At 41.6% G+C, this 26,291-nt stretch overlaps 1 protein-coding gene and 1 non-coding gene across 2 annotated transcripts; both read left to right on the forward strand.

Annotated features, from left to right (window-relative positions):
* The first annotated feature begins 16,092 nt into the window (after positions 1-16,092).
* trnag-ccc (transfer RNA glycine (anticodon CCC)) lies at positions 16,093-16,163 on the forward strand. The gene has a single exon. It is a non-coding gene; the product is annotated as a tRNA-Gly (tRNA).
* Positions 16,164-16,417: 254 nt separating this feature from the next.
* fbxw10 (F-box and WD repeat domain containing 10) lies at positions 16,418-23,764 on the forward strand. Its single transcript, XM_088439298.1, has 12 exons — positions 16,418-16,941; positions 17,673-17,840; positions 18,656-18,786; positions 18,864-18,965; positions 19,457-19,563; positions 19,663-19,866; positions 19,939-20,060; positions 20,303-20,457; positions 20,516-20,658; positions 21,371-21,532; positions 21,608-21,774; positions 21,840-23,764. The coding sequence occupies exons 1-12, from the start codon at positions 16,461-16,463 to the stop codon at positions 22,124-22,126; spliced, it is 2,229 nt and encodes a 742-aa protein (XP_088295424.1). The 5' UTR covers positions 16,418-16,460; the 3' UTR covers positions 22,127-23,764.
* Positions 23,765-26,291: the final 2,527 nt, after the last annotated feature.

Here is a 26,291-nt window from a genome sequence, read left to right on the forward strand (position 1 = left end):
GCGCAGGGGTTAAGAAAAAAATTGAGGTAGGGTTAGATTTATTTAAGTATTTTAGATTAGGCGTTAGTATTAGGTTTGAGGGCAAGGCTAGTATGGCTAGAGGCTAGGGCTAAGTCTGTCTTTGCAGTTTTCATTGGAGTTTAAATGTAGGCGTCGGGGTTAAAAGTAAAGATTAAGTTACAAGTTACGGTTTAGAATTCAGTGTTACGATTCAATTTTAAGAAAGAGCGAGGATTGTTGTTTTTCTTCTGCTTGTTTCCTACTTCTTTCCTTTTTCTGTTACTTAAGCCGCTTAAGACTAAACGAAAACGGAGTGAAGTTTTCCACCGTTCAACTTTTCAATTCAACATTTCAACTCTTAACAAATGTCCTTGCAAAGGTCGATATAGCAGACTAAACAAAGACCTCCTCAAGCTAATTTGTGGACTCTCAAGTATTCCGATACGTTTGTATGCACACAAACAAGTGTCAACCTTAAAAGGTTAGAGGTCCGAATAAATTACTTTTCACGTCTAGTCAACAGCTGCGCAGGGTCACCTTGAGACAAAAGGCTTGCGGATGAAAATGCGATGGGGTGGGAGAGCAGTGAAATAAGCAGGAGGGAAGTAGATAAGAACATGTGGGATGACACTGGGTGAAAAAATTTGGAGCAATGGCGACGGAAGACAGTTGGGCAAAGGGCACAATTAGATCAAAAGCACAAGAGAAGTGGAGACGACGAGGTGACATTGAGGGGGGAGATAACAACAGCGAGGCCTGTAGAGATAGGACGGCAAAGGGAACCGTGCTAGGAGGGTGAGATATATACGAGAACGGGTGGGGAAGTGAGCAGGAGATCTATTTCTATGGTTGTGAGACGAAGGGTGTTAATGAGAGAATACTGAGGAAACGTGGGAGACGTTTGAGTGGAAATCCCTGCAAAGGTGTCTGGAAACCTCGTTCGTCAAAGAAGATGAAAGTCAAATTGTGACGTCCGTGGCAGACCGTCTTATCGTCGTGACGTCTGCAGGTTGCAAAGAATTCTTCACAGTATGATCTGACAATTAATGGCGCGAGTAAAAGTGAGGTTTTGGTTTAGGTCAGTGAGTTTTTTGTTAAAGAAGAAGATTAGGGATAGGGTAAAAGTGAAAAGTTAAGGGGTTAGAGGTTAAGAAAAGGACTGGGGGGGTCAACCCATTCATATATCCATTATCTAAAACGTTTATCCTTGCCTTTGGGCAGTATGCAGGGTACACCCAGAAGCGGTTTCCAGCCAATCGCAGGGCACTCATGGTTTTGGAATTGTGGGAGGAAACTGGAGCACCCGAAGAAATGTTGTGCAGGCACAGGGAAAACATGCAAACTCCCCACAGGAAGACCTGGGCCAGAAGTGAACCCACAACCTTTGTACTTCGAGGCAGACATGCTAGCTTGTCTACCACCATGCCACCTGAATCAAAGGTTGTTATAAAAGTAAATCAGGTTTGTAGAGTTCTTCTTCTGAGCGCCGTGACACTTGACAGTATTATGTGTACAAATAAGCACTAACAGTAAGAGAAGTTGCAGGAAAAAGTGTCCGGTAGCCAGAGTCCGAGGAGACACACAAAAAAACAATGACCAAAACTGTAAAAGAGCAAATACTGGAGCTGGATGTAGGCTGTACCGGTAAAGCCAAGAACGTGAACGAGAATCTACCACTGTGTGATAGATGGAAAAATGTCAAAGGTGAGTAGAACGATCACAGAATGACATCAAAATCATCCAAATGAGACAGGGAACTGATGAGAATTAGCCGGTTAGGTGAGGGAGCTTGCTAGCAAGCTGCCACAAAAATGGGGCAGCGGTCACAGACAACAAGGACAGATTGATTCGGTCCTCTGCTACAGCATGACAATTAATCCTGACTGAAGTAAACCAGTTAAAAAGAACCAGAAAAATATTAGATGTAGAAACGATAGCTATAATACGATGTGCACGTCCCTTCGCGTTCTGGTACTTTTTAGGGTTAGGGTAGAGTTTGGTGAAGAGTTAGAAAGAGTTAAGGGTAATTTTAGTGGTCAAGGATGAGTTCTAGTAAATGGGTTACGAGTTCAGGTTAATTATTGTGTAAATGGTTCATTGTTAGAGATTCAGTTTCGGGTAGGGGGATAAGGCTAGGGTTGGCTGTAGGGTAAAGGGTTAAAGGTTTGGAATAGGTTAAAAAATGAGGTTAGAGTTAGTGTTGGAGGGTTTAAGTTTGGACTTGCAATTACTAATAAGGATTGGAATCAGGGGGTATGATCAAGGGTTTATTATTGTGAATGCCAAATTCTGTGAAGTGTGGGTGCATGCCTGTACAGTATGTGTGTCAGGCTCAGGCCCAGCTTGTCTCCCAATCCGCGACGATTGGATCTGCCAGCCAGCAGGAACGTTAATTACTTGGCCAATCTTCAGGCACAATTCAGGCGCAATCGTTCCCATCTCGCCGCCGCTCGGCCCATTCAGGCAGCCCCGGAAACCAGGCCCTGCCTTCCATCGAAACCCGATTTCAGGGGGCGGGGGTGGCGGAAAGAATGTAATCAAATAAGCGGAACAATAAAGATGGAATCCAGAGAAACACCCCCTCACCCACCCCCTATGAGATTTTAAATATTAAACGTCCTTTGCAATCTCCAAAATAGCCGGGGTGATGATGGATAATGGAGGCTTCGGCGGGGATTGTTTCTGTCAGGGAATTAAAGAGAGCCTAAGTGACTTAATGAGACAGATTGCATCTTAATTAACAAATCAAAGCCCTTTGTTTTTGTATGAATGACATCACAACCTCTCGCTTTTCCGTTCATCAGGCCAAACATTCGCCGGAAGGTAAACAGCGAACGGGTGTTGCTTAGCGTCTTCACCTCGTGAAGCCGTTTTCATCAGCTTGCCATTCAGTCTGATTTTTCATCCTGTCACCACTGTCACAATTTCTATTAGGCTGTACCCTCCAATCTCCAGGCCCACTACTTTTCCGATGAGCTCCTGCGGAGCAATTCTACCCCGTCACATCCAGGTGCCGCTCCCCATCCGGAGCAATTCATCATTAGCCGGAAACCCGAAAAGACAATGCTGAAACACACCCCTGTTCTCTCCAGGAATTCAACCTCAGAGGCTTATAAGTATATAACCGTGCGGAAATGGGTCACAGGTGTGAATAGCGGGTGTTGCACCCCCTGACACCGTGCCGAACACACTGCTAATTTTCCGTTCGTCCTTCCAAGGGTATGGGGCCCTTTTGGCAGCTACTACTTTGGCAGAGCTCCTCGTGGTGAGCTGCCAACGGCACAGCGTCTTGCCCCGTAAAACACCGTCACTTCATGGGATGACAACAGACAACATCTCCACAGGCAGAGTTATCCCACTCCCCTTACCGTCTGAATGACCAGTCACTCGTTATGTGACCGTAACAGCAGGGAGCTCACCAACATCTTGACCCGTTGTCCTGTAGAATGAGATACAGTACCTTGAGCCCAGTGGACCAAAGTACTGTAGAACAAATGCAACGAAAGGACATTACCCAAACCGAACAAAGTCCAGACCTTTAGGGAGCACACTCAACATTGGTCGGAGTTAGGCATGGGTCGGTATACCATGATAATAAAACTTCCGGTTTCTGCCGCAACGGGTAAGTCTTTTTCCCCTTCGTCAGCCTTAATGGGTAACTGCACAAGGTGAACTAATAAAAACACCCATGTGTGGGAATTTTTCAGCTTTTGAAAAAGAGCAGGCGACCACATCTTGGAAAGTTATTCCGTTTGCTCAATGCACTTGAAAAGAAGGCTGCCAAAGGTGGGAACACGCCCAAAAAGATGTCACGTTTACGAGAGAACCACCCATGACTGTTCAAATCCAAGGTATTCTTAATTAACTAACATGACACTCAATACTCGAGCATCAACAACAAATAACAGAATTCACATTGTAAAATTAATTGTGGTTTTCTCTCAAGTGAATATTTTTTTATTAGTGTTATACGTATTTTCCACAAAGTGCACATACAGTATTTCCATTCAAATTTGGTGTGTTCGTTCATTAATATTTAATGTAGGTTTAAAAAGGCTCTGAAAATTACATTTTAATATAGACTGTATACATAGTAATGAGCCCACATCAGATTCGACGGTTCCGGTTCTAAACTAGCAGATTTCCTTCTGTCTCAGTTTCTGATCCAGTTCAGGGTCAGGAACACTTTCAGTTTCCTTGCGTCCTTAGTAGTTTTTTTTCCACTTCCACCACAAAGGAAATACCAGCTGAGCTAACCCTAACCCCTCAAACGCAAACCCATCAAATGCTTAGATCCATCCACTCTCACAAGAACCACCAAGACATAAAACTATCTTGTGAGTCTACAGATTAGTTACAGTCTTGGACCACCATTGGCATAATTGACAAATCTTGGGGCAACTGGTCAAGCTCTCAATGGAAAAACTCTTCTTAAAGTTGTAATCCGTCTTTTCTTTCGGCTATTTTTTCACATCTTCTGCGCAGGCATTCCTTGTAGGTGACAAGGAAGGAACAGCATGTAATGGAAGACACTGATATTGAGCAAAGTCCATTTCGGTTTGTGCCCCAGAGGAAATCAAAGAGGCAGTAGTGGGTATTAGAAATTTGGGGACACGATTCTAAAACCCAGTGGTTTCAGGAACAATGTGACATTCATCCCGATTATATACCATGCTGATACTTTTATCTAAACCGTACCTTTTATATTCCCTACGATGCTAGTTTGTTTATAACTACAACAAAATCTCTTGAGTCTGAGATAACCAATTTCCACGATCATACCAATTCTTCCAATTTCAGTCATGTGTAACAGACTCACTGCGTACTTGTCCATCTCTTCGTCCTCCTTCTGTCTCACTCGCTGGTCCAGATGCTTAATCAGGTCGTTTAGCCAGAGGCTACACTGCTGTTGCTTTTTCGGAGATACGCTCAATGCCTTACTGACGGCAATCAAAAAATGACTATATGCAGCGCTGTAGTTTTAGACGGTATCCAAAGATTAATTTTGTTCTTTTTGGTTGAGCTGGTACCTAAAGGTTGTAAAATGTGGAACCTGCCCTAAAAATACTGCCCGGATGTGGGAAACAAATCTATTTCGGCTTTGGTTGCTAGAAGCTGTCGGGCAGCAGCTCGAAGCTATAAAACTAGCAACATTGTTTGTGTGGTGAAAATCCACTTTGTACTCTGCCAGTCTGACCTACATTTACAATCTGAATTCTAATATTTGTTCTTTGAAGCTGTAATAAATAATTCCCAGCAGCCTATTCTCTTTCATTTCGTAGCGTTTCACTCGGCAATACTTCTTAAACTCATTCAATCGCAAAGTCATATTTTTACTTTTTTTTTTTAGGGGTCCAAACATTCAACCCCAGTATTTACTTGTTTTTAAACATTATTTTTTCAAATGTTTGACTAAAGGAATATCTAAAAATGGCAGGACTAAAGGAATATCTAAAAATGGCAGGTACTAAACATATTGTGTCCTGAATTAATGACTTTAGCACCTAAAGTAATCAATAGCTAAAGTAAATAATGCCATTTTTAGACCCTCCTTTTGTCAAACACTTGAAAAATATGTCAAATGTGATAGTAATACATTAATTTAGCTACTAAGTACAAAGTAATTTATTACCAGCCATTTTTAGATCATCTTTTAGCATAACACTAAACATCTATGTTTGGGACTAACCAACTGAATGGCTCAAATCAAAATATTTCTCAATAAAAACAAAAAATCCTTGCATTTCCTAGTTATTAATATAAACGAATTAAGTACAAAAATACAAATGCTTCATCACCTAAAGTGATTGATTACATGAAGTCATTGACAGCATTTTTAGACCCTCCTAATACTTGAAAAAAACTAAAGTACAAAAGTAATCCATTAGTTTGGAGGGTTAGGGTTACTTCATTTAATATCAGCCATTTATTGACCCTACTTTAGCCAACACATAAAAAAATATGTAAAAAATATGAATAAGTACCGAGGATGACCTAACTTGGAACTTCATAAGTAATGGGACTGTGCCTTTAACCAAACAGCTATCCCAAATATCATATCATGCTGACCGTTAGCATAAAAAGCTAAAGCACCACTTTTAAGGCATTGAAACCATGGCAACGGTTTGTGAAACTACACGAAATGAGAAATGGAGTATCAACGATAGCTTGCTGGCACACATATGTCCCAGGGGTAGAGTTCACAATGATGTTCATTTTGTACCTGTTGCTGTTCTCATTTTGTGTTTTTTGGGGTTGCAGGGCAAGAGAGATGGGCAAAGGGATGTGGAGCGTAAAGTCATTAAAATGTTCCGTGACAGTTTGCACACCTCCAATTTGTCCGTGACCTCTAAAAACCCCTCGGGCGTACTTTTACGCACGACCTGTACACCCTTTCCCAGCGTGTGATAGTAAACGTGTTCCGATTTCACCTGCGCCGAAAAACATCTCAAAGTGTGACTCATCCAGAACGCCGTGATCAAAAAAACGTCTTTCTGTGATTTGAGGCACAAACGCCGAATGCGGAACGGGGAGGCCCGTGAGACTTACCCGTTGAAACCAGCCGATGCACTTTTGAAACCAGAAGAGCGGGGCAAACGGGAAGCGGCGCTTGATGCGATTACGACAAATTAAAGAGTATTAAATTCCGCATTGCCAGTACACATACTCGCAAAGTGAGGGTATGTAATAGATGAGCGCGTCTTTGTTCATTTGAGGACCGAGCGGCCCCGGCGTGCGGGATGAAATCGGCATGAATAAATAAGAAAGCAATCATGACGACGGCCTGAGAAACGTGAAACAAAAACCTTCACCAGAACTGAGGACACCGATTGTTGAAGCTTTATTGGATGAATTCTTTCCCGTTCGTACAACTTTAGTTGTTCGTGGGTCTGGGGTCTTCGTCGTCGGATTATTAAAACTTGTGCTAACTGACGACATTTTTATGAGGGATTGAAGGGCATTCAATGTTGGTTTTCAGCCTTGGTGCTTACATGTAGAAAGTTTCTCTAAATTTTTCGATAATAGAATCCCTAAAGTCCTTGCAATTAAATTCTTCTCAAATTGTTGTGAGCCCCATCAGTTTTTGAAAGACTGAGCCTTTTATGGCCTTTCTACCCCATCAGGTTGAATTTCCATTTTACACAACACCCATTTAATCCTAACCCCAAATCGTAACCCAACCCTAACTGTGAAATATCTCATCCTAATGGCAAACCTGAACCTGAAACACACCCTCAACTTTTTTTTTTTCCACAGTAAACGTGGGACACGGTGAAACAGCGTGACATCCGCGGAATGAACGTGGGCGCTTCTGAATGCGTCAGACCCTCCTCTTTGTCCTTTTGCGTGTCAGCTAGAAACGATAAATGTCATCTTCAAGATCATCGCCATCAATACTCTATGATGGGACAAACCCGACATACAAACACACACATGGTGTTTTTTCAGTCATAGTGGGGACATAATGCATTTCCTTGCCTCTAACCATCACAACAGATTGCCTAACCCTTACCCTTACCCTTACCCTTACCCCTACCCTAACCTCAACCAAAATCCAATTCAAACCTAAACTCTAAAAGCGTCCCCACAAGGCCGAGATGTCCCTCCATGTACAGTTTAACTTGTGATTTGATCCCCACCATGTTGCAAAAACCAAGGGCGCACACACACACCTACACACAGAGAAGGCACACACGGAAGAACCAATCAAAAGGTGACGATGGCCATGATGGTTTTATGTCACGGGCATGTGGTGCGACGAAATAAAACAATAGCAAGGGGGTTGGCTCGCAGGACAAAACACTTCAATAAAAATATAAAATATTGTGTCCTTGACCTTGCTTTTTCAACAACAAACAACTCAGTGGAGACGCTACGCCATTGTAATCTTTGTGGACAAGGTCACCTCAACTTCGAAACATTTTTTTTTGTTCACATGCAAATTAGAACGCGTCAATGGGAAGGTGTCACAAAACTGAAGCGACCTTTGAAGAAGCGACAAACACTGATTTTGATGTAGTCACGATCGATATACTTGACAGGGTACGGTTGCGGTCAATGAATGAAGTCAATACCATGGAAGCTTTTTAATACTATTGCTATTTTTATTTCATTATTAGTAGTCAAATATCAAATTGGCAAAGCAGATTTTTTTTATGTAGAATGTAGAAACTCACACGTTAATAGCTGATTTTTTTTTTTTCTGGATTGCGTATGGACCGTTTTTTTTAGCCATTTTTCATGTTTTTTTTTATGAAATTCTAAATGATCATTTTATCATATTTACTATCCATGGTTGCTGCAAATGTCCCTAATGTTGCAGCCAACAGGAATGTATGAAGGCCTTGATGAAGCGTGAGGAAGTCCCATTGCCTCGTCTTCCTCCTCCTGGTTTCCATCATGGCGCTTGTCACAACAGTGATGACTGAAAGGCTTCGAGGAATAAACCAAGGGCGACCGCTCTCTATTGCTTGATGATGTCATCACCGCAAAAAATCATTTAACATTTGTCGACGCTCTCTCCTCCCATCATGCAACGCTACCGCTTCAATATCGTATGTTCCGCCGACCATCCGTCAGCCTGAAGGTCAAAGATGATGGCATTCAGCGAAGCGTTGGATCAAAGTGACACAGCCGCGGTTGCAGATGGAATGGTAAAGTCGCACGCCTCCATTTTGCCCGCCCACACATGTTAACAACATGTAACACCAATGATGCCATTGACTTGTTTGGTTGGAGTCCATGGGATCCATGCCATAACCCAGACCCGGCACCTGAAAACTACCGCCAACCAAACCGCCACCTGCCGGGACCTAATCGAAACCTTAGCCTTACCTCAAATCCCTTAACCTTACCCAAGTGATCATATTAAAAAAAAAAGCTACAATACAACAACTATTTGGAAGATTACGAAAAAAAGTCCTCTAATACTAACCGTTAACAATATACCCCGTTGTTTCCCGCATGGTAGGGCACACCAGATTATAATGCGCAACGTCAACCAATGGCCTATTTTTTTAACTTTTCATATATAAGGCGCACCGCATTATAAGACGCATAGAATAGAAGTTACAGTAGTAGCTGGAGTTGCCTTATGCATCCACTAGATGGAGCTGCGCTAAAGGGAATGTAAATAAAACAATCAGATAAGTCAGTCAAATTTTATTAATACACAATCAGAATATAAAAATAAAGATGATTTGTGGAAAGTACCATCTGAACAATAGGGAAAAAAGACCTCTTGAATTCATTAAAAGACTTTTGGACTTAATCTCACCATAATCTCAACCCGTATGCAACAATCCTGAACCTGTAAATCCTGGAATATAATAATGTGTGAATGTGATTCAGTACAATTTTTTTTATATATATATATATATATATATATATATATATATATATATATATATATATATATTATAATAGGAAAACTAATATTAGTTCGCACCTTGACCTCAAATACATTTTGAAGATCTTTTTTAATGCTCTCACATGGACTAAATATACACCAAGGACTTTTTGAAGCACTTCATAGCCACTTGAGTGTTTGAAGAATGATTTTTGAAAACCACTCACAGTGCTCAAATCTTTTGATTCATTGATGCGATGATGACATTTTATTAATATCATAAAAACAGAAGAAAAAAAAAAACACCCTGCTGCATGTCAACTGAACTCTGTCTTCCGCCGCAGAGACGAGAGGCCAAAAGCAAAAGCATATGAATCAGGGCTGTCATTTGCGGTTATTACCGCCGGCCACAGTGATGGACGACGTGAGCGGATCGACGGCGAAGGAAGCGGCCCCGGGAGCGGGAAAGATTGGGCCCCGTAATAACGGTAATGATGATTACGCTTTGTATCATACCTGGAGCTTTAGCCAAAGAAGTTGCGCAACTTGCAGGAACATATATATATATATATATATATATATATATATATATATATATATATACAGTATATATATATATATATATATATATATATATATATATGTGTGTGTGTGTGTATCTCATCGTTCAAGATCTTGTACCCCAAGTAAAAAGATTTGTAACAATAATGTCTGACAGTCCAATGCTGCTCAACCTTTTCCGATTATTTTTGATTTTTTTCTCATTCATTACACACGACCAAATTGATTTGGGTCGGCAAAACCGACATGGTCAATATCTGATGTATGTGACATGCACACTCACATGCGCGCGTGCGGTGAGAGACGAACGTAAAGGACAAAAGGGAAGAGTGATGAACAAGGTGTCACATTTCAGCCTAAGTGCCGTGTGACATGAATCAAAAACGGAACTCCTAATGCATTCACACAGGTGTCTTGCCATTTTTTCGTTATCGATTGTTTTGATGGTTGTTATTTAGCTAGCAGGATAACGCTAATCATGAATACAAATTGTTCGCATAACTTCTTTTTAGCCCCCTAAGTCAAAATGGAACCGTTTTCCTCCTCGGTAATTGTCACAAAAATAATCGTAACAATTGTAACAAAAACACATTAATTAATTCTGTGTAACAACGAAACAACAAAAATTGTCAATAGCTAACAGACGACACTAACTCAACATTTTTATTTCTAACAGATGTCAATGGACTCAGTCTTGCACATCACATTATGCAGTCGTACAAACATCAGTTTTAGCAAAATATTACACAAGAAGTGAAAAAAAAAACGTAATACTGTTTGTATGCGCAACAGAAGAATGCAAATTAGCTTAATACTATACAAGAAGTAAAATATGATGCATTTCAGTATAAGAAGTAATAATAAGTATAAGTAACAAGTATAATAAGCTTTTTCAATGACTTTATGTACAAATTATATCGAAGTATATGCTATATCAAATAGATACGTACATATATTCGCTAAACAAGAAATATGTACACGCAAAGAAATTATAACACGCACACTCGCGAATATATGCGAACGAACGAAGCCCATGCTATCAGTTAGCGCACCATCAATCACCGATGACACATTATTAACCGTAATAGTTCTGGAGGGAATTTCTAAATTACCTCGCCGCACACACAAATCAACGTCCGCGCACAAACACACACACACAGAAACTATCAGTTATTCCTTCAGGCTAATTGAATTTAGCGTAGCCTAATGCTATCGTTTGTTTGGTCGGAGTGGTTGCTTTGTTTTATATAAAAAATAAAATAAAAAGTGCGGTCAGTTTGGTTTTCCAGCACCCTACTGTTTTATTTCACTCAGGAACAAGAATCTTTCACACAAATTGGTGCCAAAAGAGACTCAAACTCACAGGCGGATTTGAGCTATCAAGCTGAGAAGTCAAACAAAAACGATGTGTCTGAAATAGCCCGACTGGTGATTTTTTTTATTTTTTTTTTAATGCTAATTTAGACCTCGGCGCTATGTGGGTCTTTGGACTGGGAAAGAACATGTGACCCACTGGGAAGCGCTACGTCCCGACGCTGGGATGACTGACAGTTCTGCGGAGAAAAATATGCAAATAAACGGAACTTTTTCATGGTCCGAGGTTTCACTCTAAGTCTCTGACAAATTGGCCAATTAGTGTTGAATCTCTTTGGGTCCCGCCTTCTCGACTGCCAATCATGACATGCAGTACCTAGCGGTTGGTTGCTTACGTAAATTAATCTCCTTAGGTCAAAATAAGCGATTGCATTTCTTCGCGTTTGAATTTTATTACAATTGTTTGACGTTTGGTTGATTGCATTTTCTACTCTTTGCTGGCTAATCTTCAAGTCACATTACGCCGCACTAATGTTTGTATTTGCTTCCTTGAGCTTCCTTTTACTTCGAAGTTGTAGGCTCGTCACCTGTCTCTTTGATTGGGCCTTTTCCCCTTCCCAAAGACTTCTGTTTCTTACTCGTTTAACTTCTTTATGAGTGAAATTCTGACAACCAAGTGACCAAAACAAGTCCAAGAGAATCCGACCTGTTTTCAAAAATAAAAGGTTTTTCAAAATAAGAGATTTTAGACTCAGATCAAACATAAAATGGAAATACTACATTATTTCGGGTGCGACCCAACACCAGTTGATCCACGGACTAGAAGAATAGAACATTAGAAGTCTACACACATATTATGAAATTAATTTCAAGTTATTTAACCCAACCATCGTGTTTCACAAAATTTTTGGACAGCAACTTTTTACCGCGCCCTAGAGATAGATGTGAAGAATGACAGCTGAATGTCTTGAGGGTCCAAATTATTTCACCTTTTCTGCCAGCCTCTCATCACATATTCTGTTGGAAAAAAAGGCAGAAAATTGTCATGTTTCAGCTTAACATGTCCGCTTGTTGCTCCTCCTTCACATCTCCTCTGGAGATCCTTTTTTCCTTTGTTTCGATTCACGCTACCCACGTTATTAATTCATCGGACCGAGCTGGAATCCTCTCTCCCTTTTTAAAAGTTCAAAGGTGATTAAAGACGTTCCATCAAAAATTCCGCCACATGAGAACGGCGAAGGGCCGCACGAGGAAGGGAAATCTTCTTAATGAGGGGAAATAGTCCTTTCACGCTTGTTGGGTGCGACAGCTGTGAGCGGCAACTCCCTCCACAAACCGTCCATCAGTCTGTCGGGCCCGGTGATGGGCCGGGAGACACCGGCTGACATAACGGGAGAAGAAATGAGCCAAGAGGAGGATGACGGACGATATAAGTTTTGTCTCCGAACACAGCTGGGAAGAACTTGTAGATTCCTGCCACTGGAAATCTGTCTTGTGAACAGTCCCACCTCGGGCACTAATCAAGAATCTAATCGGGCCGAATCCATTCATATTTTTTCCATCTTTCCCCTAAAGAGCAGGAATCCAAACAGAGATGCCTGTTGATTAGCGAACGATAACAAGTAGCTATTTTACTCCAAAATGTTCGTTTCGATCCAAACGCATGGTTGGGTTTGGGCTCTAACTCGCCAATTAGCTTAACAGCAAAAGCATACCTGGGACCACAAAAGCGTTCATTTGCATATCGCCGTGCCACGGAACTGTCAGTCATCTCCGTGTTGGGCAAAGTGCTTTCCCGGTGGGTCGCCAGGCCTGAATTAACATTTGATTTTGCATTAACATTTAACTCCGCCGAGTTCTAACTAATCTGATGATGAATCGATTGCTCTTGCCTGTTTAGTCAGTCTCTTTAACAGACTTATACGGTAAATAACGGACGAACAATTGGCCGCTCGTGGCTGGAACCAAAGGGCGGCCATAGAAACAACAAGACTGGTGACGCAATCGGTCAATCGGCTCCCGGGCACTCCCACAAGTCGCGTGATTGGCTTCCGGCGCAACATCGACTTGAGCTTACCCAAGAAGCGAGTTCTTTTACTCCGAAAGGATCCCCAAATATAAAACTGGAGCAAGAAATACCCATTTAATCTGTCATTATATCTACCATTTTGGTGTCAAATTTCTCTCGACCCGGTATCGTATACAATTGTCCAAATTGCGTTTTTAGATATACCGCATACAACCTGTAAATCAGAGCCGAAGCAATATGATTAAACGTACCTGATGAAACAATAAGAACTCAAAGTTTCGCTAACTAGCATCAATGTCGTTATTCATCACGACAAACTGGAACCACAAAAGTGCCCGGTGGCTAAGTAAGAAGAATTCTCATTGGTCCCCCTGCCATCTGTGTCTCTCAATCCCTTCCCCTGATTGGCCTCACGGCGATTCCTCCCATAGTGATAATTACCCATCAACCATCTGTTGTGCCTTCCTTCCCGACGCGTGATTCTAGTCGGCGCTCAACCATTAGCAACGATCAACTAATTTTATCCTTTCCCGCCAATTCATGTGCTGTATAACGAGCCTCACTTGGCGAAGAAAACCAAAGTAGCTAAGGTCACTATGTCGCTCCTCTTTTACGTGAAACCGATTGCGATTTGTTTTTTCTCATTGCCAAATCGCGGATCTGATTGATCTACGATAATTCTCTACGCACAAAAAACGTTGTATTCCTACGTCGTATTCCCGTTTATTCTCGAGAATAGCTCATTCGCCGCGACTAAAAATAAGCGGCACCCGTAGAAGTAATTATAATTTGCGAGAAAAGCCGATGCAATTACGCGGCGAACAACGCAAGGGTTAAAGTTCGAATCGCTCATTTGCAACGACAAAGTGGTGATAATAAGAAAAAAAGGAAGATGACGAATTTCTTTGTGAACTATTTAGAAGACGTATATTACAAGTAACATAAAGTAGCTTTTGTTTGTCAGCAAGTTTGATCTATTGATCGATAAACAAACTAAGAGCCCTGTTGGTCAATCAATTTATATCAACTTTTGAATAGGTTTACTGTCATTGCTTATGATTTGACATTGAATTTTTATTATCTTCCATTCTGATGTCATAAATCACTTAAATAACATTATAATTTTGTCTTGCGTATTTCTAGGACACTTTGTCATAAATTAATGCATTTTCCTGCACTTACGACGATCCGATCTGCATAATTGTGTTAAAAGACACACTTAACTGAGTGCCTCCATTAAGCTATTTAACTCAAGCTATTTTGATGTTTTTATTTCGACCAAAAAATTAATCCCAGATACCTCTTATAATTTTTTTCTCTTTTATTAAAATGTTTGCCAAAAGGAGGCTCTAAAAATGGCTGCTACTAAATAAATTACTCAAATAATCAATTATTTTCGGTAATTGAGTACTACAATGATTACTTTAGGCAATTAAGTACTAAAACACCTCGTTACTTTGTGTAATTAAATGCCACGGTATTTTTCTACTAAAGTAAATAATTACCTTAAGTAATTAAGTACTTAATTTCTTAAAGTAATTAATTACTTCAAGTAATAAAGTACTTAATTACTTAAGGTACTAAAGCAGTTGATTACTTAAGAACTTAAGGTCCTAGCAATTGATTACTTGGGTAATTATTTCAATTAATTCCAGTATATATATATATATATATATATATATATATATATATATATATATATATTTTTTTTTTTTTTTTTTTTTTTTTTTTTTTTTTAACCTGTAATAATACATCTTCGGGACTAATATTGAAAGCAGCATTACCTCAGCATCTTTGCTAACTGCACAATACAATATGTGTACTTTAGCAAATTAAAACCTCAAATAACAATCCGCGCGTGGATTTTTCGAATTGCACGCCTTGACTTTTTACGCGGCGACATCCATTAACCCTTAAAAAGTGTGACCTTTTGGAAGCGTCTGGCCTGTGAACTGAGGACAATTGAGCTGGTCGACCTCTAAATAACTTTGCCGCCTCATCTCGATCACATTAAATTTTGAGGCGGCTACCCAAGTCATAAAGTTCGAATTGATTGCGTGGGAGGCCTGCAGCTGCTTAGAAGCAATAATGCAACTATCCACAGGGCGAGAAGCAGGGGAGACCTTTGACTGGTCACTATAGCCAATCGCGGGGCACTAAAAATATCGAAATTTGACTTGGCAAAAATTGAAGTCCAAAATTTAGCTTGACCACAAATTTATAGTCCATCACAATCACCATAATTAGAGGTTCTCCACGCTTATATTTTAGGACTAGAAATTGAAGGTGAAACATCTCAGACTAACAAGAAGACTTAAGTTGCCTTGATTAATTTTGGGGGGGAATCAGAAATAATCATAAGAAAGTTAATTTAGCAGCTGGGATGGACCTGAAATGGAAAGTAATAAATTTAGCCAAGCACCCGGTGAAAAAGCAAACAAGGAAATATTGGCAGTTCATAAACAGCACAATACCGCCATCTTGTGGATTTTACGTAACATGTCAGACTAACCGTTTTGTACAACAGCTACGTTGACAAACAAAGCTATAATTTTTTTTACGACAATTTTACGATACCTTTTTTTTAGTATTTTTTTTAGTATTTTACCCGTTTCTGATCATATTTTCGAAATATTAGTTGGGGAAAATGTGCAAACAGACACGAAGACCCCAAATTGGGATTACGAATGTCAATGACGTAACGAGTTTTTTTTTTTTCTTTTTACCAAGATGACGCGGAAGTAAAAGTACGGACAATTCAAAAATATAAAATACTGCTGAGGCGATTAAATCTTAATTTAATTTATATACACAAACATCGCCTCGTCGAAGGACAACGGCGCCGCTGGTGTAGTGGTATCATGCAAGATTCCCATTCTTGCGACCCGGGTTCGATTCCCGGGCGGCGCACTTTTTTTTTCTTTTTTTTGTCTTCTCTGCACATACAAAAAACATACAACAAATTCGACGTCATCTTTGAAGGATTGCGCACTCTGTGTTGCGATTACGTGTACGAAATCCATCATCAAGACGCAATCGACACTCAAACTGAACGTAATCGTAAAAGAGTTCCCCTGCAACTTGACATGAAGTCATTTACAATGATTTCGAAACATGCCCCCCGCCGCCGGGAGACCAATCCGACTCGTGCGCCAGTAACGAGCATTGCCTGGTAACCTCGCTTGGCCCCAAAACAAAGCGCTCCAAATGTCCGATTCGCCGATCTCGCAAGCCCCGCAGCCTTCGTGCAAAAATGCAAACGAACCGTGCGGCATGTGTCCGTCCTGCCTCTTTTCCGGTTCCGAGTCCAGACCGAGCCAGTCCTCGCTGAACCTGTGGAAGATTTCCGACGAGTCCCGCCGGAGTTTCCTAGTGGGGATGCTGGTTCGGTGCAGGAGCGTTCCGGTTCTGGAGAACATCCAGAGCTCGCTGCGCCTCACCTCGTGGAACCTGCTCAGCTACACGCCGTCCAAAGGGAAAACTTTGCCGGAGCTTTACGCGCGGCTGGACCGCAAGACGCGACCGTCGCGCCTGATCCGGGAGATCTGGGATTGGTTCGACGGAAGTCCGCAATGGGTCCAGACGCGCTATCTTTGCCTCTTGCTGCTGCAGTGCGACCCGGAGCTGCTCAGTATGGCCAAGAACCTCGTCGGTGTGGTGGTGACCAGGCTTCAGCGGCAGATCGACGGTAAGATTAAAAATAAATCAATAAATCATTAAATGCCTGGGGATTTTTCACTCGCCCGGACTTCTTACCGTCCGTTTTGGGCTGACTTTGAAACGGTCAAATTGTCAAATATAAATATAGTCAAATATGTCAAATATAAATATAGATTTACTTTCAAACCTTCAATTTTTTGTGGTATTTGCCATATCCATACATATATTTTTTCTTGTCGTTGTGTTTGTTTTTTTTTTTTTTTTTTTGCCACAAATGCCATAATCGAAAAAGTAACTAAGCTGTATATTTATATTTTTACGAAATTGAAATAGGACTATCTATTATTTCATAATTCGAGTTTTGCATGATGGGAGTCCAGGCTAAGCCAGTCATCGATGTGATTGAAAGGCTTGCAAATGTCATAAATTGGCCGCTAGCACCACCTGGTGGTTTTGGGGTGTCAGCACAAAAATGTGGAGAGTTGCCGTTGAAAGGATTACTGCAAAAATCGGGGGAAATGCGTGATAAAACATCAATATGTCCAAAAGTGACATTTCCAATTTTGAATGGCAGTAAATGAGCCTGACATGGGCTTAATATGACACCTATAGGGTGTACCTCTCAAACTCCTGTTTGCAAGCCTAAAAATTTTGAATTTTTCACTGATTTCTCTTTGTAAACAAGCAAGAGACGCGGGTTAACATACATTGTTATAACTTGAGTCATTTAATTTATTTAATAATTTGGTGTGTTTGCAGTGAGGAGTTCCCCACATCATCGCTACCCAACCAGTAAGGATGACTTGACGAGGGATTCGATCCCGTCTCATCCAGTCCTTCCCGGATCCTCGAGGTCTTTTTTAGGGGTCAACAGACCCCGGGACTTCATTGGGCTCCTTCCCGCTGACCTGTCCAAGAAGATTTTGGGTACGTCCACATCCACAGAAAATACTCTTATGGAACATCAATCAGGAAAAATGTAAAATACCGAAGCTGCTGTGCTAAGTGGCAAGGGAACATTACATTCAAAATATATTAAAAAAAACAAAAAACAAATAAATGATAAAATAAAGAAATAAATACAAAAAATAAATACAATAAATAATTCTTACATTAATAATAATAAATAGAAATACACAGTGGCGCATTGCATTCCAAAAGAAAATAAAATGACGTAATTAAATAAACAATGATATAAGATAAATATAATGAAACAATAAATCATTTTAAAATATAAGAAAACAAATGATAATTTTACTAATTTTACTATAATTTTACTAATTTTACTTAATATTTATTACTATAATCAATGATATTTATTTAATTTAATTCATAAATAATAAAACCTAAATGACGCATTCAAAGTGGCACATACAATTAATTAAATTGTAATTAATTATGAGTATTTAATAATACAAGTTAAAATATATCTACATAAACATAAAATCATAAAAATATAACAAATTTATACATAATGTTAATGGATGATATATAAATAATAATTAAATCATAATTCAAAATTCCTATTAGCCATTTGTTTAGAGCCTCCTTTAGTCAAAAACCTGAAAAAAAAACCAGAGCTCTCAAAGTTTTGTTTGCTCACTTGTTGCCCGGCAACACATGCAGTGAATTGTTGCTCGGCAGAGCTGCCAGAAGAAAATGTCTTTCATGGAAGTTCGCGGGCCGCAATTTCGCAGCCAAAGTCAGATTGAACTCAACGTGGATGTCGTGTGTGGAGTCAGGGCTGCTCGACGAGATGATGCTCAAGCGCTGCATGAAGGTCTGCAAGCAGTGGAAGAATCTGGCAGGAGAGACCATGGAGGAGATACGCTTCAGGAAGCTCTACCAGGAACAAGTGGACGCCATGATGAAGGTGCGCGCGCCGGCGCCACCCTTTGTTCTCGCTGCTCTCCTGACGCATCTTATTTTTTTATTATTATTTTTTTTTAGCGCTACAAAGGCGTTCACATGGTCAGCCCCTCCTACGCCAGGATGGTGGACGTCGCCGTTCCGGCAGAGCAGGACGAGAACGGGGAAGTGAAGTCCACGCACGTAAGGCATCGGGAACAGATGAATGACAGTGAAGTGAGATTGGAGGTTCACTACCAGCCCGGTAAAAACAAATCTTTGACGTCTATAGCCGTCAATGGCAGTGAATGAGTTTAATGTTCTTCTTCTCGATGGCAAATTATTGCAAATATATATGTCATCGAATTGTGCAGCCAGAATAATTAACTCATTCACTGTCAGCCGTAAAAGTGAGTCTTTGACGTCTATGGCCGTCAATGGCAGTGAATGAGTAATTAGCTAGCTAGTTAGCAAGCCTGAGCCTATATGGATTTTTTTTTTTTTTTTAATTCGGACACTCAATGAATTTAGTTAACTAAAGAATGCCGAAATTAGGTTTGGTAAATCTAGCTAGCTAGTTAGCACGATTATACAGAAACGAAAACTTAGTACATTTCGCGAAACTTGAGTGAATGCTAGTTTGCGCGCGGTCAGAAAACGAAACAAGTCTTCGGATTAGTGTTGCGTTTTTGCAGATGTGGCCCTTTGAAGCGGCATACGCCAATATCAAAACCAAGACGGTGCGGATGGAAGAGCGCAACATCTACTGCGGCGCGTATTTCACCTCCGTCCTCGTTGGCGAGTGGGTACCTTTCCGCATCAGGAGCGGGCAACACGTTTTCTTCTAAATGAGGGTCGGACATTTTGTTTTGACCGCCTAACCGTGTCACCTTGACTTCAGCGAAGATCCTCACCGGGTGGTGGACTACAAGGGCGGGCCCCTGCTGAGCACGGCGTCCAAGGACCGTGCCGTACGGTTATTATACGTGGGGTCCGGGACCAAGCAGGTGGGGCTGATGAAGGGCCACGTGGGCGGCATCCGCGTTGTCCTGCTATGTCCCGAGCGCCAACTGGTCATCACGGCCAGCTGCGACACTAGCATCAGGTGGGCGGTCCACTCACTGGTTTACCTCGTTTTTTTTTCAGTCCGATGTTATCCACCGTTGCTGTATCGTAGGTGTTGGAGCGTGAGGACGGACCAGTGTGTGTTGGTGCTGTATGGTCACTCCAGCATGATCAACTGTCTTGACATCCATGCCGACAGACTGGTGTCAGGAGCTAAAGACTGCACTGCCAAAGGTCAATTTTGGCTAATTAGCGTAGCATAAATACCAGAAGAGACAAGGTTAGAGATTTACACTACAAACTCACTTGACCTTGTCCTCTAGGACCTAGTCGGACGCATTTCACTCCAGATCTATACGTCGAGGTTACAAAGTTTTTTGATTGACTCCGATGTTTTAGAAGAAGGGAGACATCGTGACCTAACTACAGAACAGAATGATTCTTGGATGACCGTGTGCTAATGCCCATTCTACCAGTGTGGAGTCTGCAGACAGAGAAGCACCTGGAGGACTTCAACTTCAAACACCGTAGTTCTGTGCGCTGCGTGAAGATCAACGCCACCGCCGTTTTCAGTAGCTGCGACCGTGGGGTGGTCAAGCTGTGGGATGCCGAAAATGCTTCGCTGCTCAGGGTGAGAGCGTCCATCGCCGCTTGCTCATTGGTCCATGCTAATTTACGCCGGGCGCTAGGTGATCGACGCCCACAGCAGCGCGGTCCGATGCATGTTTGTAGACGATTGGCATCTCCTGTCCGCTGACACCAACGGTCAAGTGATGGCCTGGAGCAGCAGATGTGAAACCAAAGGATGCCTCATGACCGTCAGTCATCCAAAGTAAGGACTGACCAAGCTCTGGTCACCAATCAATGGATGGATTTTCTGGTTGGCTATCGAGGAAGGAAGCCTTTAAAATCTTCTCGGGGATTACTATCTGAAGTCAAGCACTGTGACACGTTTACAGTAATTGATCACAATGTAAAAAGTTCTTTAAAGAATTCTCGCACATGTAGGTAGGCTTACTTTGTATTATAAAATAGTCCATATTTAGTCTTATTGTATTGCAAAGCATATTTAGCAGTATAACCCTGTTTGGATCATGAAAGAGAAAGGAGGCACCGTGACCTAACCACAGGGCAGAAAGTTCTATGGATGGCCGTTCTTGGACAAGAAGATAGTAGCCACTGTATGAATTGATAAATCATATTATAGCGGGGAGACACACATATGCACCACTAACACGTGTTGATTGTCTCGTTTCCATCGTGTGCTCCCCCCAAAAACCTTTAGGGCGGCGACCTTTGTACTACTGTAATGAATAAAAAGGGGACAGTATGTGTTTTCAGAGCGGTAGGAGACTCTAACTGTAATCTCTATCCGTTCTCCTCGTGAGCACGAACAATCTATAGTCGCTTGTCTTCCTTCCTTGTGTGATTATTGAATATTCTAGATTGCCTGAACCTGAAAACCGTGCAAATTATTTACATGCGATCTGGGATCGGTACTGGATGTTTCCATCTCCTGTGACTGCAATTGACCATTTCTCCAGGGAGGTAAAATCCCTGACGCTGGCTTACCTACGAGTGGTCACGGGCTGCGTGGATGGAAAGATCCGCATCTTCAACTTCCTGACGGGAGACTGCCTGAGGACCATCCTGGTGGAGGCCGAGACCACCGGTCGCATGCTGTCGCTGCACTTCTGCGAGAACAAGTTAGCCTCAGCCGCCGTCGTTATGGTATATAATTCATGTACGCACTTTATTTTGAAACGCTTCCTCCTCTGTAGCATTTTAGTCAACGCTACTTCCTGCGTGAAGCTCTACCAGTTCGCCAAAGTCTTCTGGGATTACGACAAGCCGGCGGATGTGGGGGGTTTCCAATCCAACGCCACAATGCCACCCAAACCGGAGCCTCCCTCGACCTCTGCCAGGGCAAATGTGACGACAGAGGAAGGTTAGCGAGGAGTTTGGTCTTCTCTACACTCTACAAGCTCCCATTTTGTTGTTTTTTCCCGTTAGTCACGCAGCAGTTGAGAAAACTACTTATGCAGTCGACGCCCGACGCCGGCCGGCGAACTCGGCGCTCGGACCAGCCCAGCGGCCCCCGCTTTCAAACGTCGACGCCCGACACCAGGGAGCGAACCGTCCGTCTGGAGCGGCCTAGCAGCCAGCGTTTGGGGAGCAGCTTCGGCAGCTGCCGGCCCTTGACTTCCGCCCGGAACCCTCTGCGTTCCGAGAGACAAAGTTTGCCAACCAGACTTCCGCATTTGCTGAAAGATCGTCCCTCTGGCAGACATACAATGTGAAGGTTTGCAATGTAGCTTAAAGTAAGCAAATTTTAGGGTATTTTGTGGTATACGAATAGTTGGGTCACTGGAGTGCTTTACAGTACATTTGTAGTTATCTTTTGGAATTTTGGAAAACAATTAGCGCTACATTTTTTTGCTGGTCAGTTCGTGGTCAGTTCACGTTTTTTCAATACGAGATTGCAAATCGGCGGTTTGTCGCAAGATTTACACCACTGAAAAATCAAAAAACACTCTTGAACAGTTCTCTTTATTGCCTGGCCTTGAACACTCGACTGCAATAAGCAGTCGTGTCCACTAGGGAGCAGACACGCACCATTGTATTACAGGCACTTCCTGAAGTCTTTTTTTTTTTTTTTTTTTTAGAAACAACATAAAACACAAATCACATGTGATACATATCATCTGTCACATACACTATGAGTAAAAAGCACCGCTGATCTTAATTTACTAGATAATCCGGAACCTAGCTCATTATAACAGTAATACTATATATGTTTTTTATATTTCTTAGCCCCTAACTTGGATTTCCTGGCAAACAGTGAAATCACTTCACAATGTGCGCATTGGTTTCTGGAGTGACGTGACTTTTTTGCTGGCAACCCAGAGTGTTTTGCTCAACTATGTGCAAGTGATTTATTCATTCAAATTAATTACTTTAAGCACTGTTTTTGACCGGTTCAAAACATTGTTTTTTTACTTAAACACTGTACATTGAATGTGTTTAGCAATATTGTGTACAGTATGCTCTTCACTTCATAAAACCATTACTCTGCGGTTCGTCGGCAAACTAATGTCAGCACTGGTAAATTGCCATCCATTGCTTCGATTGGCTGCCCAATGTTTCATTCACGGTCATGTCAAACCCCAAAAAAGCAGAGCTGTAGTGTTAGCGTAGATTAGCATTAGCTGACCAAAAAAACCTCAAAACAAGTTTTCAATGTCAGAACGCTGAAAATTTGTTTTTGACCATATCATGTGCGATACATGAATTGACAAGTGTGTTTCGGTGGATTAGCGAGTTTTCTCTGTTACACCATAGTTTTTGCTAACAGAGTTAGCAGCACAATACTTTTTTTCCCACAAAAGTATGTCACAGAACTGTAAGATCAAGCATCTGTTTTAAATTGCGGAAAAAATGAGAAAAGTCATTTCTCACTATCCCAATCAAGCAACACATTTTGAGTTATGATTCCCCAAGAAAAAGACGACGCCATTAAGCGCAATTAAAACACAATTCTTTATAATCAGATCATTTCACAGCCTAATGGCGCCTGACCGCATCGTCCTTTTTCAACGGATCACAAATTTATCAGAGGACACTGGATATTGTGAAGCTCTTTTGGGATCCGAGAAATGTTGTCAGTCAAAACAAGCGTTGCTATTTAAATGTTGCCCTTGACCTGGAGGAAAATCCAAGGTCAGACTGTGGAAAAGTAATTATGTTTTTGGCATGTCCTCAAATCAATTTAGGCTTGAATAATAATGGAATACTTAAACATGGTTCTATTATCGCAAGCAACGATCTGTAGTTTCACCTAAACGCCACTAGAGGTCACTAGTGTCTCGTTGAATCCCACATTGTTGTGGACTACGTATATATTTACTTTTTTTTGTTCCCTTTGGTCGCCTTTCATTATTAAAAAAAAAAAAAAAAAAATCGACAAATTCATTCTCTATTTCTTCCATTCAAACATTTTAACAGATGTATCCGTTCGTCGTCAAGAATTCCAAATCATTTATCATCATTTGTCCCGGCCACCAAGCACCTGCCGTCCGGACCGGAAATTCTCCGTCCAAAGCGTCTTTTGAAGATCTTTTCAGCTTCTGGTGGAAGATGAAGTGAAGTCATCATCAGAGCGATGGGGCGACCTCTCACCCCCCCCCCCCCCCCCCCACGCTGCCCTCTTGGCCCGCTTGCCTCCGGGGCGTCATTAGACTTGAGGATCAGGAGCGTAAGGCCCCCACGACCCCCCCCCCCCCCCCCCCCCCTTTTGCTTTGACAGCATCGGAACAGCTGGGGACAACAAAGACCAAGGTATCAGGGCTCTTGTCCGTGGATAATAAGTGCAAAATCCCAAGAAGAAAAGAAGGCTCGGCTTTTATGTATGCATGAGGCAAAAGTTTGACAGAATTGACAGGTAAGGTCTCAAGGGTCATTGGATCAAAACGGATTTTTTTTTTTTTTTCTGTGCACCCCCTCTTGTGGATTCTTGTCTCCAAAGGCGTCACACATTTGCATCACAGTTCATTTGTCAAATTAATTTGCCCCCTTTTTTTTTGGGTCACTCCTTCTCATTTCTTGGAATTGGACGGAGTTTTTGTGTAACGGCAGGGTTGATTATGGGGGCGTCGCCCGCTCACGTTGCCCATTGGCCAGCATCTCCAGACGTACGGCGTCCTGCTTTAACTAGTCATAATTTGGCTATTTTCTCACGCGTAAATGCGGGGACGTGAGAGTCAAAGGGCAGCTGCGTAAAAGTTCCCCGTGCGGAGGTCATTTGGTGCAGCTGGAACGGTTGGGGGAGGCCGCCGTGGAACAAGAAGGCGATTCATGGCCGGGTGAGTGGACTTCCTCAAGCAGGATGACATTTCATGTGTCACCTCTTGCCTTTGGAGTTTTAACCACATTGCTAACGCTAATGGAGGATAAATGAGGGGTACAGCCCCCTGGCCACCGAGGGGGCCGACGCTGGAGAGTGTCGTAGGGTAGGGACTCGAGCTCCTCCAGGGTTCATTCAAGGTCACCAGGGGTCAATAAACATGTTCAAAATGTCCTTGTGACCTCTGGTGACCTCTAGTGGCCTCTGGCGATCTTGAAAAAAAGGAGTTCAAAAAGGTGTCTTTGAGGAGTTGGCCACACTTGTTTTGAATGGGATTTTTACATTTAGCCACCAGAGGTCACTGTTGGGGATATTTCAAACGTTCCAAAAAATCGTTTTGCTTTCTGAATCAATCGTTCCAAATGATTCGATCATTCCATTGTTTTATTTTTGCTATTCTTACTTTATGGACACCAGTGTTTACTCCTCACTGGGAAACGCGTCATTCGCATTGTCATCAAGAGAAATTTCCGCTTTAGGGGGCGGGGCAAAAGTGGCGCTATCATATGACAGTGATTACAAAGCTCATATTTGAAAATTCATACTTATTTAAATACCCAAATGCGTTTCTTGATTCAAATAGCTGGAAATGTGAGAAATTTCCACAAAAGTATTGACTACCATGTGACAGGAAGTAATTTTGTTGCACAATATATGTATTATATACATATATGTCAATATATGTATTAAAATACCCACGTGATGTCTGCAATTGAAAATGAGAAGTTTCCACTTTAGGGGGCGGGGCAAAAGTGTTGACTCAAATGTGACAGGAAGTCATTTTTGATTTCATATTAAAAAATGTCAAATATATTTAAATTCTCAAATGAGTTTCTTTGATGTAATCTCATGCATAAATTAAATTTGAGCCGCAAAAATGTCTGCAGATGTGAGAACTTTCCACTCTAGGGGCGGGGCAAAACTGTTGACCGTCATGTGACAGGAAGTGATTTCTCACCTGCACATGCTGCTTCAGTTTGTGAGAGTTTGGTCCAAGTTGGCAAACTTTTCCAAGTAGAAAATGACATCTCTGCGAGCTGCTTCAGCTAACCAGAATCTGGATAAAATATGAGTCCATCTCCCATGATGTGAAAAGTTTTTTTTCCATTTCCAAGTCGAGGAGTCACCCAAGGTAAGGTTGATGACTCATTATTTATTTGTTGTAGTTTTTAAGGTGCTATTTTGGATGCTTAAGTGAGTTTTTACATGTTATTGACAAGTGTTTCGTTAGCAACCTTTGCTATTTTTAAAAGAGTATTTGATGAAATCCTCTTGGGGGAAGAAAAACCTTAAAAATACCACAAAATAATAAGCCACAAATTTATTCACACGCTTTAAACATAGTTCACTGGTGTATCTGCATTTTTTTTTTTACTTACCACTAGGGGGCAATCTGGGTAAAAAAAAAAGAGACACGATGCTATCGAAGTATTAATGTACATAGTACTGTTGTGTTGGTGCAGTATTTTAGTTGCTTTGTGTAACGCTTGGGCATCATATTCTCACAATATTTTAGCCATGGGATGGCATACTCCTGCTAGTGTGGTAAATAAGTGGTTGTG

The sequence above is a fragment of the Hippichthys cyanospilos genome, chromosome 17 (assembly GCF_059441005.1).
Source record: "Hippichthys cyanospilos isolate Australia breed blue-spotted pipefish chromosome 17, RoL_Hcya_1.0, whole genome shotgun sequence".
Lineage (NCBI taxonomy): Eukaryota > Metazoa > Chordata > Actinopteri > Syngnathiformes > Syngnathidae > Hippichthys > Hippichthys cyanospilos.